At 39.4% G+C, this 16796-nt stretch overlaps 1 protein-coding gene across 3 annotated transcripts; it reads right to left on the reverse strand.

Annotated features, from left to right (window-relative positions):
* Positions 1–222: 222 nt before the first annotated feature.
* LOC132102898 (epsin-1-like) lies at positions 223–13457 on the reverse strand. Of its 3 annotated transcripts, none has more exons than XM_059507616.1 (13): positions 13062–13457; positions 11092–11241; positions 10604–10704; positions 9501–9659; positions 9277–9405; positions 8681–8801; positions 8336–8478; positions 5884–5955; positions 5265–5348; positions 3485–3737; positions 3215–3373; positions 2234–2485; positions 223–2154 (listed from the first exon to the last, which is right to left on the reverse strand). In XM_059507616.1, exons 3-13 carry the CDS (start codon positions 10670–10672, stop codon positions 1667–1669), a joined length of 1929 nt encoding a protein of 642 aa, XP_059363599.1. In that variant the 5' UTR covers positions 10673–10704; positions 11092–11241; positions 13062–13457; the 3' UTR covers positions 223–1666. The 3 variants fall into 3 exon arrangements, with proteins under 3 accessions (XP_059363599.1, XP_059363597.1, XP_059363600.1); XM_059507614.1 differs by having other exon boundaries at positions 2234–2488; XM_059507617.1 differs by lacking the exon at positions 5884–5955 and having other exon boundaries at positions 2234–2488.
* Positions 13458–16796: the final 3339 nt, after the last annotated feature.

A 16796-nucleotide genomic window follows, 5' to 3' on the forward strand; every position in this document is an offset into this window, starting at 1 on the left:
TACAATGTAAATACCATTAGCATTTCCAAAGCTTTAGCCAGTTGACAGTGGCTCGGTTTTTGCTGAATGTTGATACAGGCTTTCCTGACACTTTAGTCCGTACAATAGTTATTGAAAGCCAAAGAAATATCTTAAATTGCACTTTTTCAACAAATTGCATGTACACTAACAAGTTGTGATTGAAAAAAATACAATTTATCAGTACACTGAGGTATATTATGACAATACATATGGGTGTATTTTGACTGAAATCAATTATGACATTTATTGCTTTATATTATTACACTTTTTCACATGGCAAATCCCCTTAGGGAGCTAATGTCTGTCTTCAATTAAACAAAAAAATAAATAAATAAAAGGAAATGTCTCATGTCTATCATTTTAATTGCCATTTAAAGGCAAACCAATGCAAACAAAAAAAGCTTGGACAATTTTTTTTTGTGGACTTTTTTTTTTCTTCTCAATTTTATTTTTCAATGTGAATGTTCACAGTCAACACCACACAATGTTTGACCATAGCCAATATTAGAGAAAGCTCTCTAAAATTTTCATATATAAAATAATTCATTCAAAGTAAATAAAGATTAACAGCATGGATCATGTCATTCAGTCCCCAATTTTTTATGATTTCACATACGATCATTCAGATAATTCAGTTTCAGAAGTGCTGACACTTCCCCATTTTCTGTGTTAATGTAAAGGAAAAAAGGTGTTGAAGTGAAATGTAAAGACAAGCTTTGATTTTCATGTGAACAGGTGTCAAATTAATGCTTTGATTCATACGACTGCAAAAAAAAAGTGTGAAAAGAAGGACTTTTATAACAAGTTAAGAGTGCTTAAAGTGAGGCTATGCTGATGAAACCACATCAGAAGCACAGCAGAGGACCGAGTGAAAACAATGGACACATCATACACGCTCTCTCTCTCTCTCTCTCTCTCTCACACACACACACACACACACACACACACAGAAAGCATTTCTTCATGTGTACCACGTGACGAAGAGTGAAATTTTGCAGGTGGTCAAAGGAGACCAAGCAGGCATCTGCTTCAATGGCAATTTTCAGTGCGATTTTCCTTGGTTTAATCAATCCGAGGAAACATATGATTAAAATAAATTACACAAGATTACACATTAAATTAAAAGTAATACATCTATTGTATGATTTTTTTTCTAGAGTTGTGAATAAAACAGACACCTGAATTTTTGTTCAGGGCAAGCCCGTCACAGTCATCCTTCATGCACTCTTTCATCAGAGGGTCATCAATGAAAGGGGGAGAAAGGGGTGTTTGAGTTCATTAGTGGCTTGTTTTCCTCCTCCTTTTAACTTCATGTTTCTGAACAATAACAATCATCCTAATAATATAACAATATTAACAGCCTGCATTCATTGAATGAACCCACCAATCATCCATGTCTATCAAAGAAAAAAAATTAATCGGGAAATAAATAAGACTTTGAATACTGTGTAAAATAAAATGAAAAAAAAAATTGAAATGCTGTTGTTTTGTGAAAGAAAATAACACATTTTTGTTTGTACTTTTTTCATTAAATATAGAGATGTACACACATTTCTTTTTTTTTGTCACACAAACTGTTTGTGTTGTTAGGGCAGGTTTGGATTGGTTGTTTAGTGGAGAGGGCACGTGGGATTGGTGAAGTCTCTCAAAGAAGGAAAGGATTGGTGCTTGTGCCTGTGTTTCCACCTCCCATGGATCCTCCTGTTCCCATTACTCCGCCTACCCCCGGTGGCCCACCCAAAATCAGTGCAGGCGGCACAGGCCCTCCGGGGCCCATTAGCAAGGGATTTCCTGCAGGACCCATGGGGGATATTCCACCAAAAGGCATGCCCATTGGGCTGGATTGTACCATTCCCATGCCCATACCAGGGGCCACCATAGGGACCCCAATTCCTGGCATGCCCATGCCCGGCTGAACCATTCCCACTGCTGGTGGAGGCATGTGACCCAGCATAGGATTCTGGGGAACGGGGCTCGTGCGGAGCTGGTTTAGACCGAGCGAAGAAGGTTGAGGGGAGATGGATGCCATCGGTGTGGTGCCAAAAGGATTAGAAGCGGAAGGCGGGGTCGGAGACACCCCTCTACTGGATATGGTACTGCCCGGAGTAACTCCCATACCTGTTGAGGAGGGAGCTAAATTAAAAAGAGAAATGTTAGAGGGAACAACAAAACATAATTCCTCTCTAAGGTGTGGTCTATTTTAAATACACACCCTGTGTCTGTAGGAAGGGGTTGTGAGATGTGGAGGAGATGCTTGGTGGTGGTGGTTGTTTAGGTTTGGGTTTTGATGATACTAGAGAGTCCAAATCCACGAGTGCAGCATTGGGACCCAAGAATGACTCTGGTGTTTTTCGATCAGGCAACGAGGAACTGAGCGATGAAAGTTCAAAGGGCACCGGAGACCCTGTGCTGCCTCCACCTCCAGTATCACCTCCTGTCATCGACGAGCCTCTTCGTTCTGGGTCTGCTGTGAATGTAAAAAAAAGAACAAGTAAATGGTTTAACAATAATTATGAAAAAAAAAAAAAAAACGGATTGCTGTCCAACTTATCCTTTACTAAGCCCTGCCTTAAACACATTACTGACCAATACTCTATTGGAAATGAATGACTTCTGGACTGTTGTTTCTCAGAGATAGTGAAAATGTACAGTTCATTAATTTTTTTTTTCCAACAAAAAGCAGATAAAACTCTTAACAACATTATCCACTTCCAGCCCACATAACAACATTATCCATTTTATTTCTGGAAATTTTCAGATCACCCTCTGAAACCTTCCGTAATGACCGTCGAACGAATAGGAGTAGCCAAGGGGGCGGCGTTTAGCAAAGAGTCAATACTGCAGTTTAAGTACAAAACCTCTTCAGCTGCAAAGTGGACAACATCGAGTTAAAATGTGTGAGAATTACCAGCAAACACACTGTTGTGTCTGAGGCAATGTCATTTATCTTTGGACAAGTCGGGGGTGTCCAATCCTGCTATCAGAGAGTCACTTTTCTGCAGAGTTTAGCTCCAGCCTCCATTTAAACACACCTGAACCAAGGTAATCAATCAAAGTCTTCAGGATTACTAGAAACTTCCAGTCAGGTATGTTCAGACTAGTTGGAGCCAAGCAGTGCAGAACATGCCAGACCAAGATTAGACACCCCTATGATAAGTGCATCTATGCATTCACAGTACATATGGAAGTATACCTGTGCCGTTAGTTTGTTTAACTGAGCCACTCCAGGGGTCAGAGGTCAGACCGTCAGTGGCAGCTCCTTCCGCTGCCCAGGGATCGGTTGACCCTGAGAGCGGGGTAGGGGCCGGAGCCACTGAGGGGGCCCAAGGGTCGGCACTTGGAGGGGTCACAGCTGGAGGGGATACAAGGAAAGGTCAAGGATCAGAGGACACCATGAATAAAGAGGAAAAGCCAGGGTAAAGTCACAGAGAATACTGGAAGGACACATCCTTGGCAGTCTCACCTGTGGACGCCCAGGGGTCAGAGTTCACTCTAGAGGACGAATCGCCCCATGGGTCCAGGGCTACTGTTGCCGGTGCTCCTCCCCAGGGATCAGTACTCGGGGGAGAGGCGGGGGAGGTGGCTCCCCATGGGTCAGCGGGGCCCCATGGCCCAGCGGTAGATGCAGGAGCCAAAGCGGGAGGAGGAGAGGGTCCTGCGGAGCTTGTCGCAGGAGCCCCCCATGGATCTACAGCACTCAACTCCATCAGAGACGACTGAGAGGGAGACATGTCAATAAGAACGTCCTCATCGGAAAGGAACACTCGAGAAAGCAAAAGTGTGAGAGGGAAGCTTGTTTATACAGGAAGGACAGACACTTACACTTGCAAGTGGTTCAATAATAGCTAATGTGGCGAAATGGTAAGGAGGAGGAAACTCTAGAGGAAGTGAAACAAGCTCACACACATCGTTGTGCTAAAGCGCGTACGCAGGGTGAGAGACACAGACAGAGCAGGTAACTCTTGGAGAGTGAGAGGCAGGTACACAAACACACAACCCTCAGGAACACAACACACTACCATGTGTACTAGGGCTGCACGATGTGTCGTTTAAGCATCGATATCGCGATCTACGAATCCACGATAGTCACATCGCAGGATGTGCGATGTAGGCTGTCGTAGTTGATCCGTTATTCATTAACTGTATGGGCCAGAGAGAGCGCGCACGAGAGAGAGAGAGCGCGCACGAGAGAGAGAGAGAGAGAGAGAGAGCGCGCACGAGAGAGAGAGAGAGCGCGCACGAGAGAGAGAGAGAGAGAGAGAGAGAGAGAGAGAGAGAGAGAGAGAGAGCGCACGAGAGAGAGAGAGAGAGAGAGAGAGCGCACGAGAGAGAGAGAGAGAGAGAGCGCACGAGAGAGAGAGAGAGAGAGAGAGAGAGAGAGAGAGAGAGAGAGAGAGAGAGAGAGAGAGAGAGAGAGAGAACGCACGCGCGAGAGAGAGAGAGAGAGAGAGAGAGCGCGCGCACGCTCGAGAGAGAGAGAGTTTTAGAATTTTGACAAAACATTTATTTTACAATTCTTATACATTACAATTCCAATATAAATATAACCACAACAATACACATCAAATTAGTGATACTTATTGTAGCATACAAGAAAAAATTAAAAGATCATCTACAACAGAGCAAACTGCATCATTATAACACCACTGATTTGAAAAAAAATTTCAATTTTGTTCTTCCTGCTTAAATATATTGCCATTTTTGCTTCACCTAAAATGAAGTTTAAAAGTTGACATTTTATTCTTTTTTTGCTATATATTGGTAACCAAGAATAAAACTCTGAACAGTAAAACCTTCATTTAACTTGTTAAACAACAATTTAAGAAAATCAAAAAAGTAACCCAACCTTGAACACTCCATAAAACAATGAGAGAGAGAGAGAGAGCGCGCGCGAGAGAGAGAGAGCGAGAGAGCAAGCCTTGGACGCACGCTCACCGTCTTCAAACAACACGAGCGCTGTCTTGCTCTCTCTCCTTCGCGCATATTAATCAATTGACACGATGGTGTCGATGTTTAAATCATTTAAAATGAGAGTGTAAGTGTGCTCACCCCATTTTTGTTTGTAAGAAAAAATTTGATTCGATTTCATATCGCAATATATAGCGCAGAAAAATACAATTTTGCACTGTAATTTTTTCCCAATATCGTGCAGCCCTAATGTGTACACCTCACGCTCTCGTCCTATAAGAACAGCTTGTCAAGCATGAACTCTTGCTGACACAATCGTACACAATCACACACACCTCCTCGGGCTTGGCTTTCTCCCTCTTACTCTCCTCGATGGCCATCTGCAGCCTCAGGTCGTCTCCCCTGCGCAGACGCTCCTCCTGCCAATCACACACCACCGTCACATCATCACAGTGAACCAAGTTCTGTGGGCTGATGGGAAATGGAGTCTAATGAACTGTGGCAACCCGACTCCCATGTCTCACCAGCTTCAGAGTTGTGCTTCACGGCTTGAGTTAGACAAAAATCAACAACATTTGGAAGTAGAGGGCAGTGCATCTACTCTGATTTTGCATTGAAAAGTTCTGGTGGAATTACAAAGAATGAAAGATTACTGAGAATTATAGGTACTTTTGAAATTATTCATTGGTTTCATCATGCAAAAGTCAGAAAAAAAAATCAGAAGAATTGAAACAACGGAAATGATTAACAAGAGGTAAGCTCAACACACACAAAAGAACAATGGAAATTGTTAACCTTTTAAAAGCACTTACTAGATATTTCTTAGATTTTTCAATAGTTCCATGATCAAACTGATGTATGTATTAATTCAGGCGGATCTGTGATTTGCAAGGGAAGAGGATAGCAAAGGAAGGGTTCATCCACTGTGACCTGGATGAATTTTTGCTCCCTGACCTTTTGGTGAGTCTCCTGGCTGACTGTGAGTGCGTAGCGGAGCTCTGCATCTTCCAGAGGGTCATTGCTAGTCTGAAGGAGGGGGGCAGGGTGAGGACAGTTGTGAGTGAAGGAGTGAGAGGGGAAATGTGCAGAAACTGTGCTGAGGACGGCTTCTAATGTTTAATGTGCATTATTGTATTTTATTAGAGAAACAGGCCATATTTCTATTTTATGATGGCAGTTAGGGAAGAGTTAGGGGAGCTTTAAAGATGGTTATTATTAGCAGAGCTCAAGAGTAAGGATGGCCTGGGGCCAGTGGGAGGGAGTTGAGCCAGTTGACACAACTGTCACTTTTTGTACATGCCTTTTTATCATTTGTAAACATCTTGTATTGTTACTACAATTATTACTACTATCATTTATAATTAAAAACAATTATCACAACATATAATTATAAATATGATGATGATAATGTAATTAAAAGATTATTAAAAAGTTACATTAAAAGTGTAAAAATTGTGGGGGTAAGTATAAACTGAAATTCCAATATATGAATCTAAAAATATATGCTATATAAAAATACATTTCTTAATAAAAATGTATAATTGTGTTGGGTGCCAGTTAAATGTTGCCAGGCCAATCTTAACTACTGGTCTGACCCAGCAAGCAGAAAAAGAAAAAAAACTCACTGTTGAGCTCTGACTGGGAAGCCACAGTTATTGTATTATTATATAAATGTAAATACTAGGAGTGGGAAGAAATATTGATATGGCGATATATCGTCCTTATCCATGCGATACGAGAACCGATAATCTGGTGCCAAATATCGACATTTTAATCAATAAAATAAGATGCTCTATATATTTTCCTTCTCCCAGCATTGCTACTTCCTGGCTCCTCGAAGTGGCGAACAATACATGAATGAGGAAACGTGAATATAAGTTAACTAGCCTAAGAAAAAGGGTTTTTTAATGGGATGGTGGACAGCATTGTGAGTAAAATAATAGATGCCCCAGCCACGTTTAAGTCCAAAGTCTGGACCCACCTCGGCTGTAATATCAGTGATGGGACAAACAAAATCGACAGAGCACGTGACGTGAAAGAACTGCATTATTTGCATGTCATTATTGTTTAACCGATGAAAGAAACGTATTCAGGTTTAAAACAACTTGAGAGTGAGTGTATAGGTCCGGACAAACCAAGCTGACTTCAAAGAATTTAGCGGCAGTGTCAGACCAAAAAGCTGCGCTTGAACACAACGCAGACTACAGCCGACGGCAAACTAACACGTGCATTATGAGCATCCGTGATAGGAACGAGCTGTTCATATCAGCAGCTATTAATAGTATATTTGTCATTCAAAAGGAGAAACCAAAACAGAGATATACAAGATAAACGCAGATATACAAAATGTAAACAAAGCAACACTTTTAATAATTTTAAGCGGCTCATGTTGTTATGAAAATATTTGCGTATTGGAATGATTGGGAAAGATCATGTAACATTTAAACAGCCTTCTGTCTGTACCGCCTTCATTCACATGCTTGTTTCCCTCACTTTTGCTTTAATTCTCGGCACTGACTCGTTCGCCAAATTGAACATCCAATCAGAGCTCTCACTCTCGCCATCAGCCCCGATGGCAAACTGCAGCCGATATGAGCCAAGTGGAAATGGAACAAACCAAACAAACTAGCCCGACCGTCGCTCGCCGTCGGGCCGACGATGGCCAATGGCCGATAGATGACAGAATCTTCAGCAGTTTGGACTTGAACGAAGAAAGAGAACCGGCACTTAACCTTTTAACAGGCATTTTGTTTTCATAGTTAGACACATAACATGATGTGTCATTATAGGATTGTCTATAAATATATCGATTATCGTAGAATTGATGCATCATGACATTATCGGTATCGTGATCCGTGTTTTGTATCGTGGGGTACCCTGTGATTCCCACCCCTAGTAAGTACAACTTGTAACTCACTGGCATGTTCTAAATTCTAAAAAATAATGGTATACTGGTATATTTCAAAAGTCACACAGTCCATTAGAGCAATTAATTACAGGACTATCTGGAATACTTGATTTGAACAGAAAACATTTTGCTGTCAAAATTTTTTATATAATGGCCACTACAGTATATAATTGACCACTGTCCCAGGCAAACAATTTTCTGTGCTACCTTACAGCATGGTCTCATCTTTCTTTACATGTCAATTTGTTCATTTCAATGTAATAAGCAGGACAATGTACAGTCAATCGATCATTATCACAAGATTTATTCTGCATTAATGACCAGCTGACTGCACTTTATCCCTTATATATAGTTCTGCTAATATACAATTTCACATTAAGCATGCCTACACAGATATTTTCATTTCTGGTAAAACAACTATTCATCTTCCTCGGTCTCTGAACCACCGCAGTTCTACATTTTACCTGCAGCCTGAAAACCTGATCGCTGAGATTTTACCTGCTCCGCCTCCTCCTTGCTCATGGCCAGTGCCAGCTGGAGCTGCAGGTCCTCCTCTCCAGAGCTCTGGGGCCACGCCTGCTCAGCGTCTGCTCCCGAGTGCAGTCCTCCCCCTAAAGCAGGAGCAGAAGGGGCCGAAGATGCTAAGGGAGGAGTCAAATGACAGCCATTATGATGAATCAATAGGAGGAGGACTATCGGTCCCTAAAAGAGCATCCAGAGCAAAATGCTTGCCAACCTTCAGACTCGGCCAAAGCGTTCTTATAAGGGTGCTGACAAACATCTGAGTGTCCGTCCTGACCCCTTCATAAGCCCCTCTGTCTGCAAAGCACTTCTAGTTCTTACCACTGCTGGTCTGTGCCATCTTCTCTTTGGTCTTGAGTGCATGGATCCTCTCCTCTCGTAGCCTTTCCTCATCTTTTAGCAAAGTCACCAGCTGCCTGGCCTTTTCCCGTACATTCACACCCTGAAACACACACACAAAATGTAACGCTACACTCAAGTGTGTGCTGTATGAACTCATTATGTTTTGTACAAAGCATGTGCGCAATTCTAATGTTTATTTGTCAAGAATCAGAATGAATAATTAAACAACCTGAACTGTAATTGATAAGTTTGAGGTAGTGCATGTGACAAATGTGGTAGGGAAATAATGGGGTGACTAAAATAAAATAAAACCTAGAGGGTTGAATGTTTTTGTGGTTTAAATGTGAGTGGGAGAAAACTTTGCTTCAAAGACAAGGTGTTTGAATTGCCTGCACATTTAGACCTTGAGTGAGAGATTGCTGTAGTGTGTGAATCACATATGAGAACCATTACTAACATGTTGAAGGACACTTCATAACTAACACTAAGAGCTCTCCTTTTATTTCCTTAATGAAAGAGAGATAACACGCTTCATTTGCGTGTGTGTATAAATATAAGTTCCTGTTTGTGTTTACCTGGTCCTTGCCGTCTCTGTCTATGTACTGGAAATCTTTGAGTGTCTGAACGGCGTAGATGTTTTCCCTGCATTGCTGTGCCACCCTCTCTGAACCTGTCTTTATCAGATACTCCATCAGAGTCATAGCCTGAGAAAAAGCAAGAGTATAAAATACAATCAGACTGTGTTTACAGCCCCATATACCAAATCTGCTACTAGCAAGGGTAAAACCGTCAAACTGACTTTATATACATGTCTCCAGTTCTTCCCATGGTCGTTGAGTCTCTTCCAGACCATGCTCATAATCTCTGAGAAGGCCACAACATTGTATGTCAAGTCAGCAATCTCTGACATCAGAGAACTAGAGGGACCCCATGGGTCATTAGAGGTTGCTTCCCTAACCTGGAGAAAATACAAAATAAAGTTAAATGAACTTCCCTTAAAAGTATCGGTTTATGCTTACAGAACACACTGTATGCTGCCTACAATTTTTTTTTTAGTATGTGAAACCATATAATGTATGCAACTAGAAATATATTAAACAGAATTAAATTAATTAAATTAACAACAGATTAAGAATCGCCATTGAACTATTTATACCAATAAAGTGCCCATGTCTACAACAAAGATTGTAGTTGTTATTGCTTCTGACATTTTTGGTCACCAGTTTTTAGCCTAAACTGAAATAACCGATAAAAACTAATTAATGAATTCCTGCCTCTTTTGTATGACTGCTTACGGTTTCATTCAATCAAAAAAATAAAATGAATGGCAGAAATACAAAACAATTATCAGGAACTAGTAGTGGTTTTCTACCATGTGTTACAACTTGGCATGGTTTGCGTTTCCACTGCAGTTTAGTGCCTCTTTACAGGTGGCGGGATTATTCACATGTTGTTATAGTGGCGCCGCCTCTACTGCTGTGACTCCTGAAAAACTTTCCATTCCCCGTCAGCCCATCAAGCTCTCGCTGGATCCGCTCCTCTGCTATCAATGAGAGGAACGTCTGTACTTCCTCAACAGACAGGGTGCGCTCGTTCAAAACGGTTGCGTTCGATCCTTCGCTGGCTGTGCTGATTTAAATCTAGCGGTTCTATTGTGTTTGTGTTCGCAAGTTCAGTGACGCAGCTAGGGACAATTCTCTCTGGCCAATCAGTGATCAGCAGAGTTTACACGTCACGTTTGGTAATGGTACAGTTCATTTGGAACCTCAACCGAGGTGGTAGTGCCATACCATACGAAAGCACCATAAAAGACTTGCATAAGAAGACCGTTTCAAGAAGGAGAAGAGTTTGAAAAGAAGAAGAGAGAGAAGGAAAGCTGGGTTACAAAGGTAAAAGTCTAACCTTTATCTCTGCCTCAGAGTAATTGTGAACAATGTTCTTCACTTGTCGCCGCAGCGATGATGTCGACATGGCAACAGGCTGGCTATCAGGTTCTGCAAAATCTGGGACATTGTAAAGCAATGTCAATAAAACATTAATATGGACAGGTACAAAGGCAAACAAAGGCTACACATTTTTCAAAAGGGAGTGTATCAGCTCTGAGACTTAAAAAAACTGTCATATCTAAGAATGACCATGAGGTACATCGAAAAACAAGAAGGAAATGTTTTGGCTGCTATTAAAATGCCATCCATCTCTCCACAGATTAAAAAAAGAGAGAGATATTATGTTAGACCCAATCTTAAACATAATATCTCCAGTACTGTGCACCCTCTGTAACCATGGGAGTGCAGCCCCAGGAATTCCCCAACCTAAAAGCCCTGTGAACACAAGCGCATCTGATGACGTGTGAGTCTGGCTGCAGGAAACGTCTGTGAAGTGTACTATACCTGGGAGTGTCAGTCTCTCTCCCCCCCTCTCAAGCTCTCTCTGAGTGTGTGCTGAGGTCGGGGTCTCTCAGTGTTCAGCCTGTCCACTGTTCCAAATCTCTGCACGGCGGCCACATGAGGGCCCAGAAGCACAGATGTGGGGTGATTTAACTACCAGAAGAACAGAGATTTAGATGGGAGGTACAACTTACAGGGAGGGAAGCTGGTGCAGCACGGTGTTGGCTAAAAAACACAATAGACATTCAATTCCACTCTTTGACAATAGAGAAAATGCAGTAATAGTTGGCCGTGCCTGAAGGCACTGTAGAGTGCTCATTTGTAATATCAGCTGGGTGAAGTACTAGAGAAACAACAACAAAGCTGAAGTTTAACACCTGCTGTGATGTACAAAAGATAACATCTATAACTTCAGTCAACATCAAATCAAACAGAAGTTTTAATCCTATAAAGCATACTATCATATTTCACACATTGATTTCTAAGGTCGCTAAATTAACAGTATGATCAAAACTTTCCTGAAAATGTTGTTGAACAAATGACTACATGCCTTCTGCTCTCTGATTGATAATTATAATTGTTTTAGTAAGAAAAAAGCCTTTAAGTATCGCAGTAAAAATGCCTTCATGTCGTGGTACTTTTTACCATGAAATCTTTAGTAATTTTATATCAAGTAAACATAATAACAGTTAAACTGTTTAAAATATTTTAAGATGAACATTTACTAAATGGAAGTCATTTAGGTATTTTTGATTTCCTAAACATCAATTGCGTACCAAATAATAATAATAATATATATATATATATATATTACACAGTACTTCTTTGAATTCTATGGTTTGGACCCACAATTAAAACTACAGAGCTTTTATCATAAAACTAAGCATTTAAATATTGTATTAAGACAAAATATTAGAAGATATAGTCACAACTGATATTTTATATGCATTTTCTGTAAGAGTTTGTTACAGTGTTATCAAAATCTCACTGGTTTATATTACAAGCAATCAGAATTTAATCCCATTTTGCCATATAAGCAACATCTGTACCAAACTTCATCGGTTTGCTCAGTTTGGGCTTTTAAATAAAATAGACGTATGTTTTCCCTCCTTAAATTTCAGCTCCATATTCTAACTAAATCACACATGAGCCATAAAACCCTGGTGTATCAAATAATATAAAACACACACGCAAACTTCTATATATAATTTTTATTTATTTATTTGTGTATAAAGGTTCAATAAATTGTTCCATAAAAAAAACTCACTATTATTTCATGTTACACTTTACATGATTAACATTAAATTAAAAACACATTGTATAACACAGGAATAATGGAGATACTAGCATGACCTAGCTAATCATAATAATAAACTAATACACTAACGTTACATTAGCACTCTTGACTACATTAAAGTGACATTATATTTAGGCAAATATACTAAAGATGTACTTCTAAGTGTCGGTCAATCCAGAAAAACAGGCGTTAAGCAGTGGTTCATGACAGGGTGTATTAATATCTCGTTGCATAAGGCTCTGCTCTGATAACAGTCCCACTTGAGGATGTCAGGAGCTAAGTAGAGAAGTCTGAATGAACCACAGACCTTTCATTTCAAACTCCATTAAAAAAAGTCAAATAAGAGTCAACAGGTGGTTTCAAAAAGCAAGCTGATGAGGTTATAAACAACAGTCAGTGAACTTATCTGCGACAACTGTTGCTTGGGAAAAGTGTGTGAAATCTGACGGTTGGTGAAGAGGATCTGCATCAGATCAGTTCAACTGGCGTGTTGTTTATCTTTGTCTGAGCAGATGACAGACAGTGGGGGTATCAGAGATCTGCTCAAACCAGCTAGCATTTATTCCCAGCCGTTAGTCAACTCTTCTAAAGTAACTTCAGCACCGAACAAGTCTCAAACTGATAGAAAGAGAGCACTGCCAAGTCCACTAGAGACCAGCTAGCTGAGGCTACTTACCGCTGTGCCCCTGTTCTTCCTCTCAAACACCAGCAGACATCCAGCCAAACAGCAGAAAGCGGGTTATTGTCAGTGAAGACGGGATTAAAAGAGCGCGCTGCTGCCTGTCACGGTGCTAAATTAAAAACACTCATCTAGAGCCGTGAGCGCGCGCTATGCTAACTCAACTCATAAAGAGACGCGTGCGAGCGCGTGACAGAGTGACTCGACAGCGGCTTCCCTTCACAACTATCACCCCTCGAGTCGTGCTCGGCATTTACATATACAACGTGTCATATAACCACTTTTGCGAATATAGGAGCGCTACTTTCTCATATATCGTATGTACTGACCCTGCTGTTGCTCGGCTGGTGCGAGGAGATGGCGGCACTTCCGCTTCCGCTTCCCGGAAGCCGGACGGACCGCGCCCCCCTGCGCGCTCCCTCATTTGAATAGTCAACTAACTGTATTAATATAGATTAATGCCCTATGTGAAATGTAAAAATCTAGCATCTGAACATTACATATACGCAAATAATAATAATAATAACGTTTGTAAAGCACCTTTAAGAGTTCTTTCAAAATAGTTTTGGCAGCAACGGCTGCTATGTGCTTTTAACATTTGTGGCATTCGGGTATCATGTTAACCTATTCAAGCCTTTGAGTTATGAAGAGATGACAAGTATCATCTGATATTTTCTTTCCTAACTTTACAGTGATGCTTAAGCGCGCGGTGCCCACAGAGTGGCGATGTCCTCAATGAAATTACATCGGCTGAATTTCTTTGAAGGACATCTAGAACAGGGATGGGGGCAACCTGCGGCCCGCTACTTTTTTTAGTACGGTCCGCTGGATCATATTAGACACGGATGGTCAATTTAAAAACATTTGAAAAGTATTAAGTCACGGAAAGATTGTTTTCTGTTTATGATGTTAGTATTAACACACCGCTCACCGTATTAGGATGATGCATATCCAGTCAAGATGGACTAAGACTAAGATATATTTATGTTATTAAATGATAATAATTGTTTAAATTAAAATAATACTTGATACTTTTGACTCATTCCTTTTCTTAAAAAAGTGTTTAAAGGCTGCAATGTGAAGTGCGTTTCATAAAAAAGGTCTTTTAAAATCTTACATTTGATTTTAAAAATCCTGCAGATACCCTGCTATATTATGTTACCATTTGGAATAACTTATTATTATTATTTTTTTTTTTAAGTTAGCACTTTTTAAAAACTGTCCTCTAGGTTGTATGAGAATGTTATGTAGGCGACTAATCAAAAATAGGACCTCTGTACATTTGCTTATTGCAAATTTACAGACAATGCATTTGCTTGTTGGGGTATGGGGTATATTGGGGTATATATAGTTCCCATTTGAATTAGCATAACTGCACAAGTTTTTATAGTTTTATAGTTAATAAATTCTTTAAAAACAAATGACATTTATTATACCGTGGTTCCTTCAGACAAAAGGAAATTGAGTAAAGATGGTGTAAAAGGTGTGTGAAGGTGGATTAGTAATCTGGCACCTTGGTATAAAGGAGAAAAAGTGCTAGCCCTCGTCACTATCAAAGAAGACCAGTTTTTCTTTTCCTTTTTTAATTAACAGAAACCACGTCAATACTTTTCAAATAATACAGTTATTCTTGGTGGCAATGTTTAAATAATTCTATGTTCTTTAATAACAAAAAAAGGTGTTTTTATTACTTATTATTATTAGTTACAATTTAATAAAGTAAGATTACTTAGTCTAAATCATTCTTCAGATCTCTTAGAAGTTTGCTGAGGCACCCTTTTTGTGAATATATATATATATATATATATATATATATATATATATATATATATATATATATATATATATATATATATATATATATATATATATAAAATAGTCATACAAATACTCCTGATACTAAAGTCTCCTGATATGTTGCATAATTGCTCTTTATTGCACAGAATACTGCTATTGCACAGAAATGTAACGATGGCACTAAGGGAAATGTATTACCATAGTGCATAGTACACTTCATACCTAAGCAATAATCAATAATCATTCTTACGTTCACATTTTTTATGTGTCTGCTGAACTAAACTCTCACTTTCACTTCAAAAGAATATTTTAAGGCCCTTTTTATTTAAAAATGACAGTGTGTGGTGTTTATTGCATTTAAATTATTTAACAGTTTAGAAAAATGATTTTAAGTCTGTATCCTTCATGAAAATAGCATGTAACAGATTACTTTGAGCTGGGTGCTCTTCTCACAGCATGCTCCTTTCTTCTTTCAGATAAAAATGGCGAGTTCAAGACAGAGATTTTATATCAAGACACTCAAGCTGAATGTTTGCAGAAACCATTTATGGGTTTTAGAAAACAGACACTAAGCCTTCAAATATAAAACTTGAAAATAAAAATACACATAAACACTCACAAATGCACACACACATTCATCCAGAAGAACTCAAGGCTACCAAAGCTGTGACTTTGAGGAACAGTGTCACTCTTCTGTAAAAGAATTAGTGAATACCTTTGAAACACTTTTTAATTAGCTGTTAATGTAAATATCTAAATCCAGTAATTGGAGTACAAACACATATGATTCATTGCTGCCTGTCTGCATATTTTGGGTATTGGGTAACTTGTTAAACTAATTTTATGATGTCTCAGACATACCATATGACCTTCCTGAACAGCAGGGGATTGACAGAAGCATAGTGCAGATTGTGAATGGAAATGAGACCAGAGGGACTGATGAAGCCTCACTGAAGTCAACAGCAGACTGTATTAGAAACAGCTTCATGCATGTAGAGCAGCTGGAGAAACAGAAACGGCCATGGTTGTGATAACAGGGATCGTTTGCCTTACATAATATACAGTAGTCATGTTATAGACTACTTGAGATATCAAGGGACATCTTTCTGAGATGTAAATGTAGAAACGAGTTAATTGTGAAGTGCAGAGAGAGAGAGAGCTGAGGTTCAGGGTAAACTGAGAGTGAGATATAGAACTGGCAGCACTGAGCAGAGCTTTGACATGAAGAGGATGGTTGTATTAGGTTCTGCACCCTTTCAGCTGTTTGTTTGGTCACTTAAACAGATGGATAAATGTGCAAGTTAAATACCACTGAAAAAAGCCAATAAACAAACTAACTAAATATGAAAGAGGGACAATTTTAGTTTATTAATCTTTGTTAATAATTCCATTAAATCAATAAAATATGACAGTTTTGCCATCACAGTAAAACAAAAAAAAAGGATTTTAAAATATTAAAAAATAAAATAATTTATTTTAAAGTTTTCACAACCTTTCTGTTTTTACTATATTTGTGATCAAATAAATGCAGCATTGGTAAGCATAAGAGATTCTAAAATCAAGATTCAAAAAATTGATTTTATCCAAATTTATTTCAGCTGTTTACATGAATAAAAATATGTGTGACTGGCACTAATGTCACAGCACTCTCTCAAAACCCGAGTAAATTGATTAAACTAGGATGATTTGTATTCTTTCCAAAATTGCTGCCACAATGGACTGTGCAGTCTTAAATACTTCCTAAGATGGGCATAATGTGATTTCACAGTGTAAATGTTTTGGTCAAGAGCCTATGGGTAATTTGATCTCAAAACTATAAATGTCTTGTTATCTTCTTTGATCTCACTTGATCCAGCAGAGCTGCTGACTGGAGCTGCTGTTCTGCACAGTAGGTTTTTACTATGTATAAAAGTGATAGTGCTAGTAGGAAGAAGG

This window comes from Carassius carassius, chromosome 24, assembly GCF_963082965.1.
Source record: "Carassius carassius chromosome 24, fCarCar2.1, whole genome shotgun sequence".
Taxonomy (NCBI): Eukaryota; Metazoa; Chordata; class Actinopteri; order Cypriniformes; family Cyprinidae; genus Carassius; species Carassius carassius.

Bases quoted from the DNA above. Each gene is read 5' to 3' on its own strand.
- LOC132102898 (XM_059507614.1), bottom strand. From the start codon at position 10,672: ATGTCGACATCATCGCTGCGGCGACAAGTGAAGAACATTGTTCACAAT. The intron at 8,479-8,680 runs GTAAGAACTAGA...CTCCTCCCTTAG, and splicing joins GATGGCACAGACCAGCAGTG to CATCTTCGGCCCCTTCTGCT. The intron at 2,489-3,214 runs GTATACTTCCAT...TTACATTCACAG, and splicing joins TAAACAAACTAACGGCACAG to CAGACCCAGAACGAAGAGGC.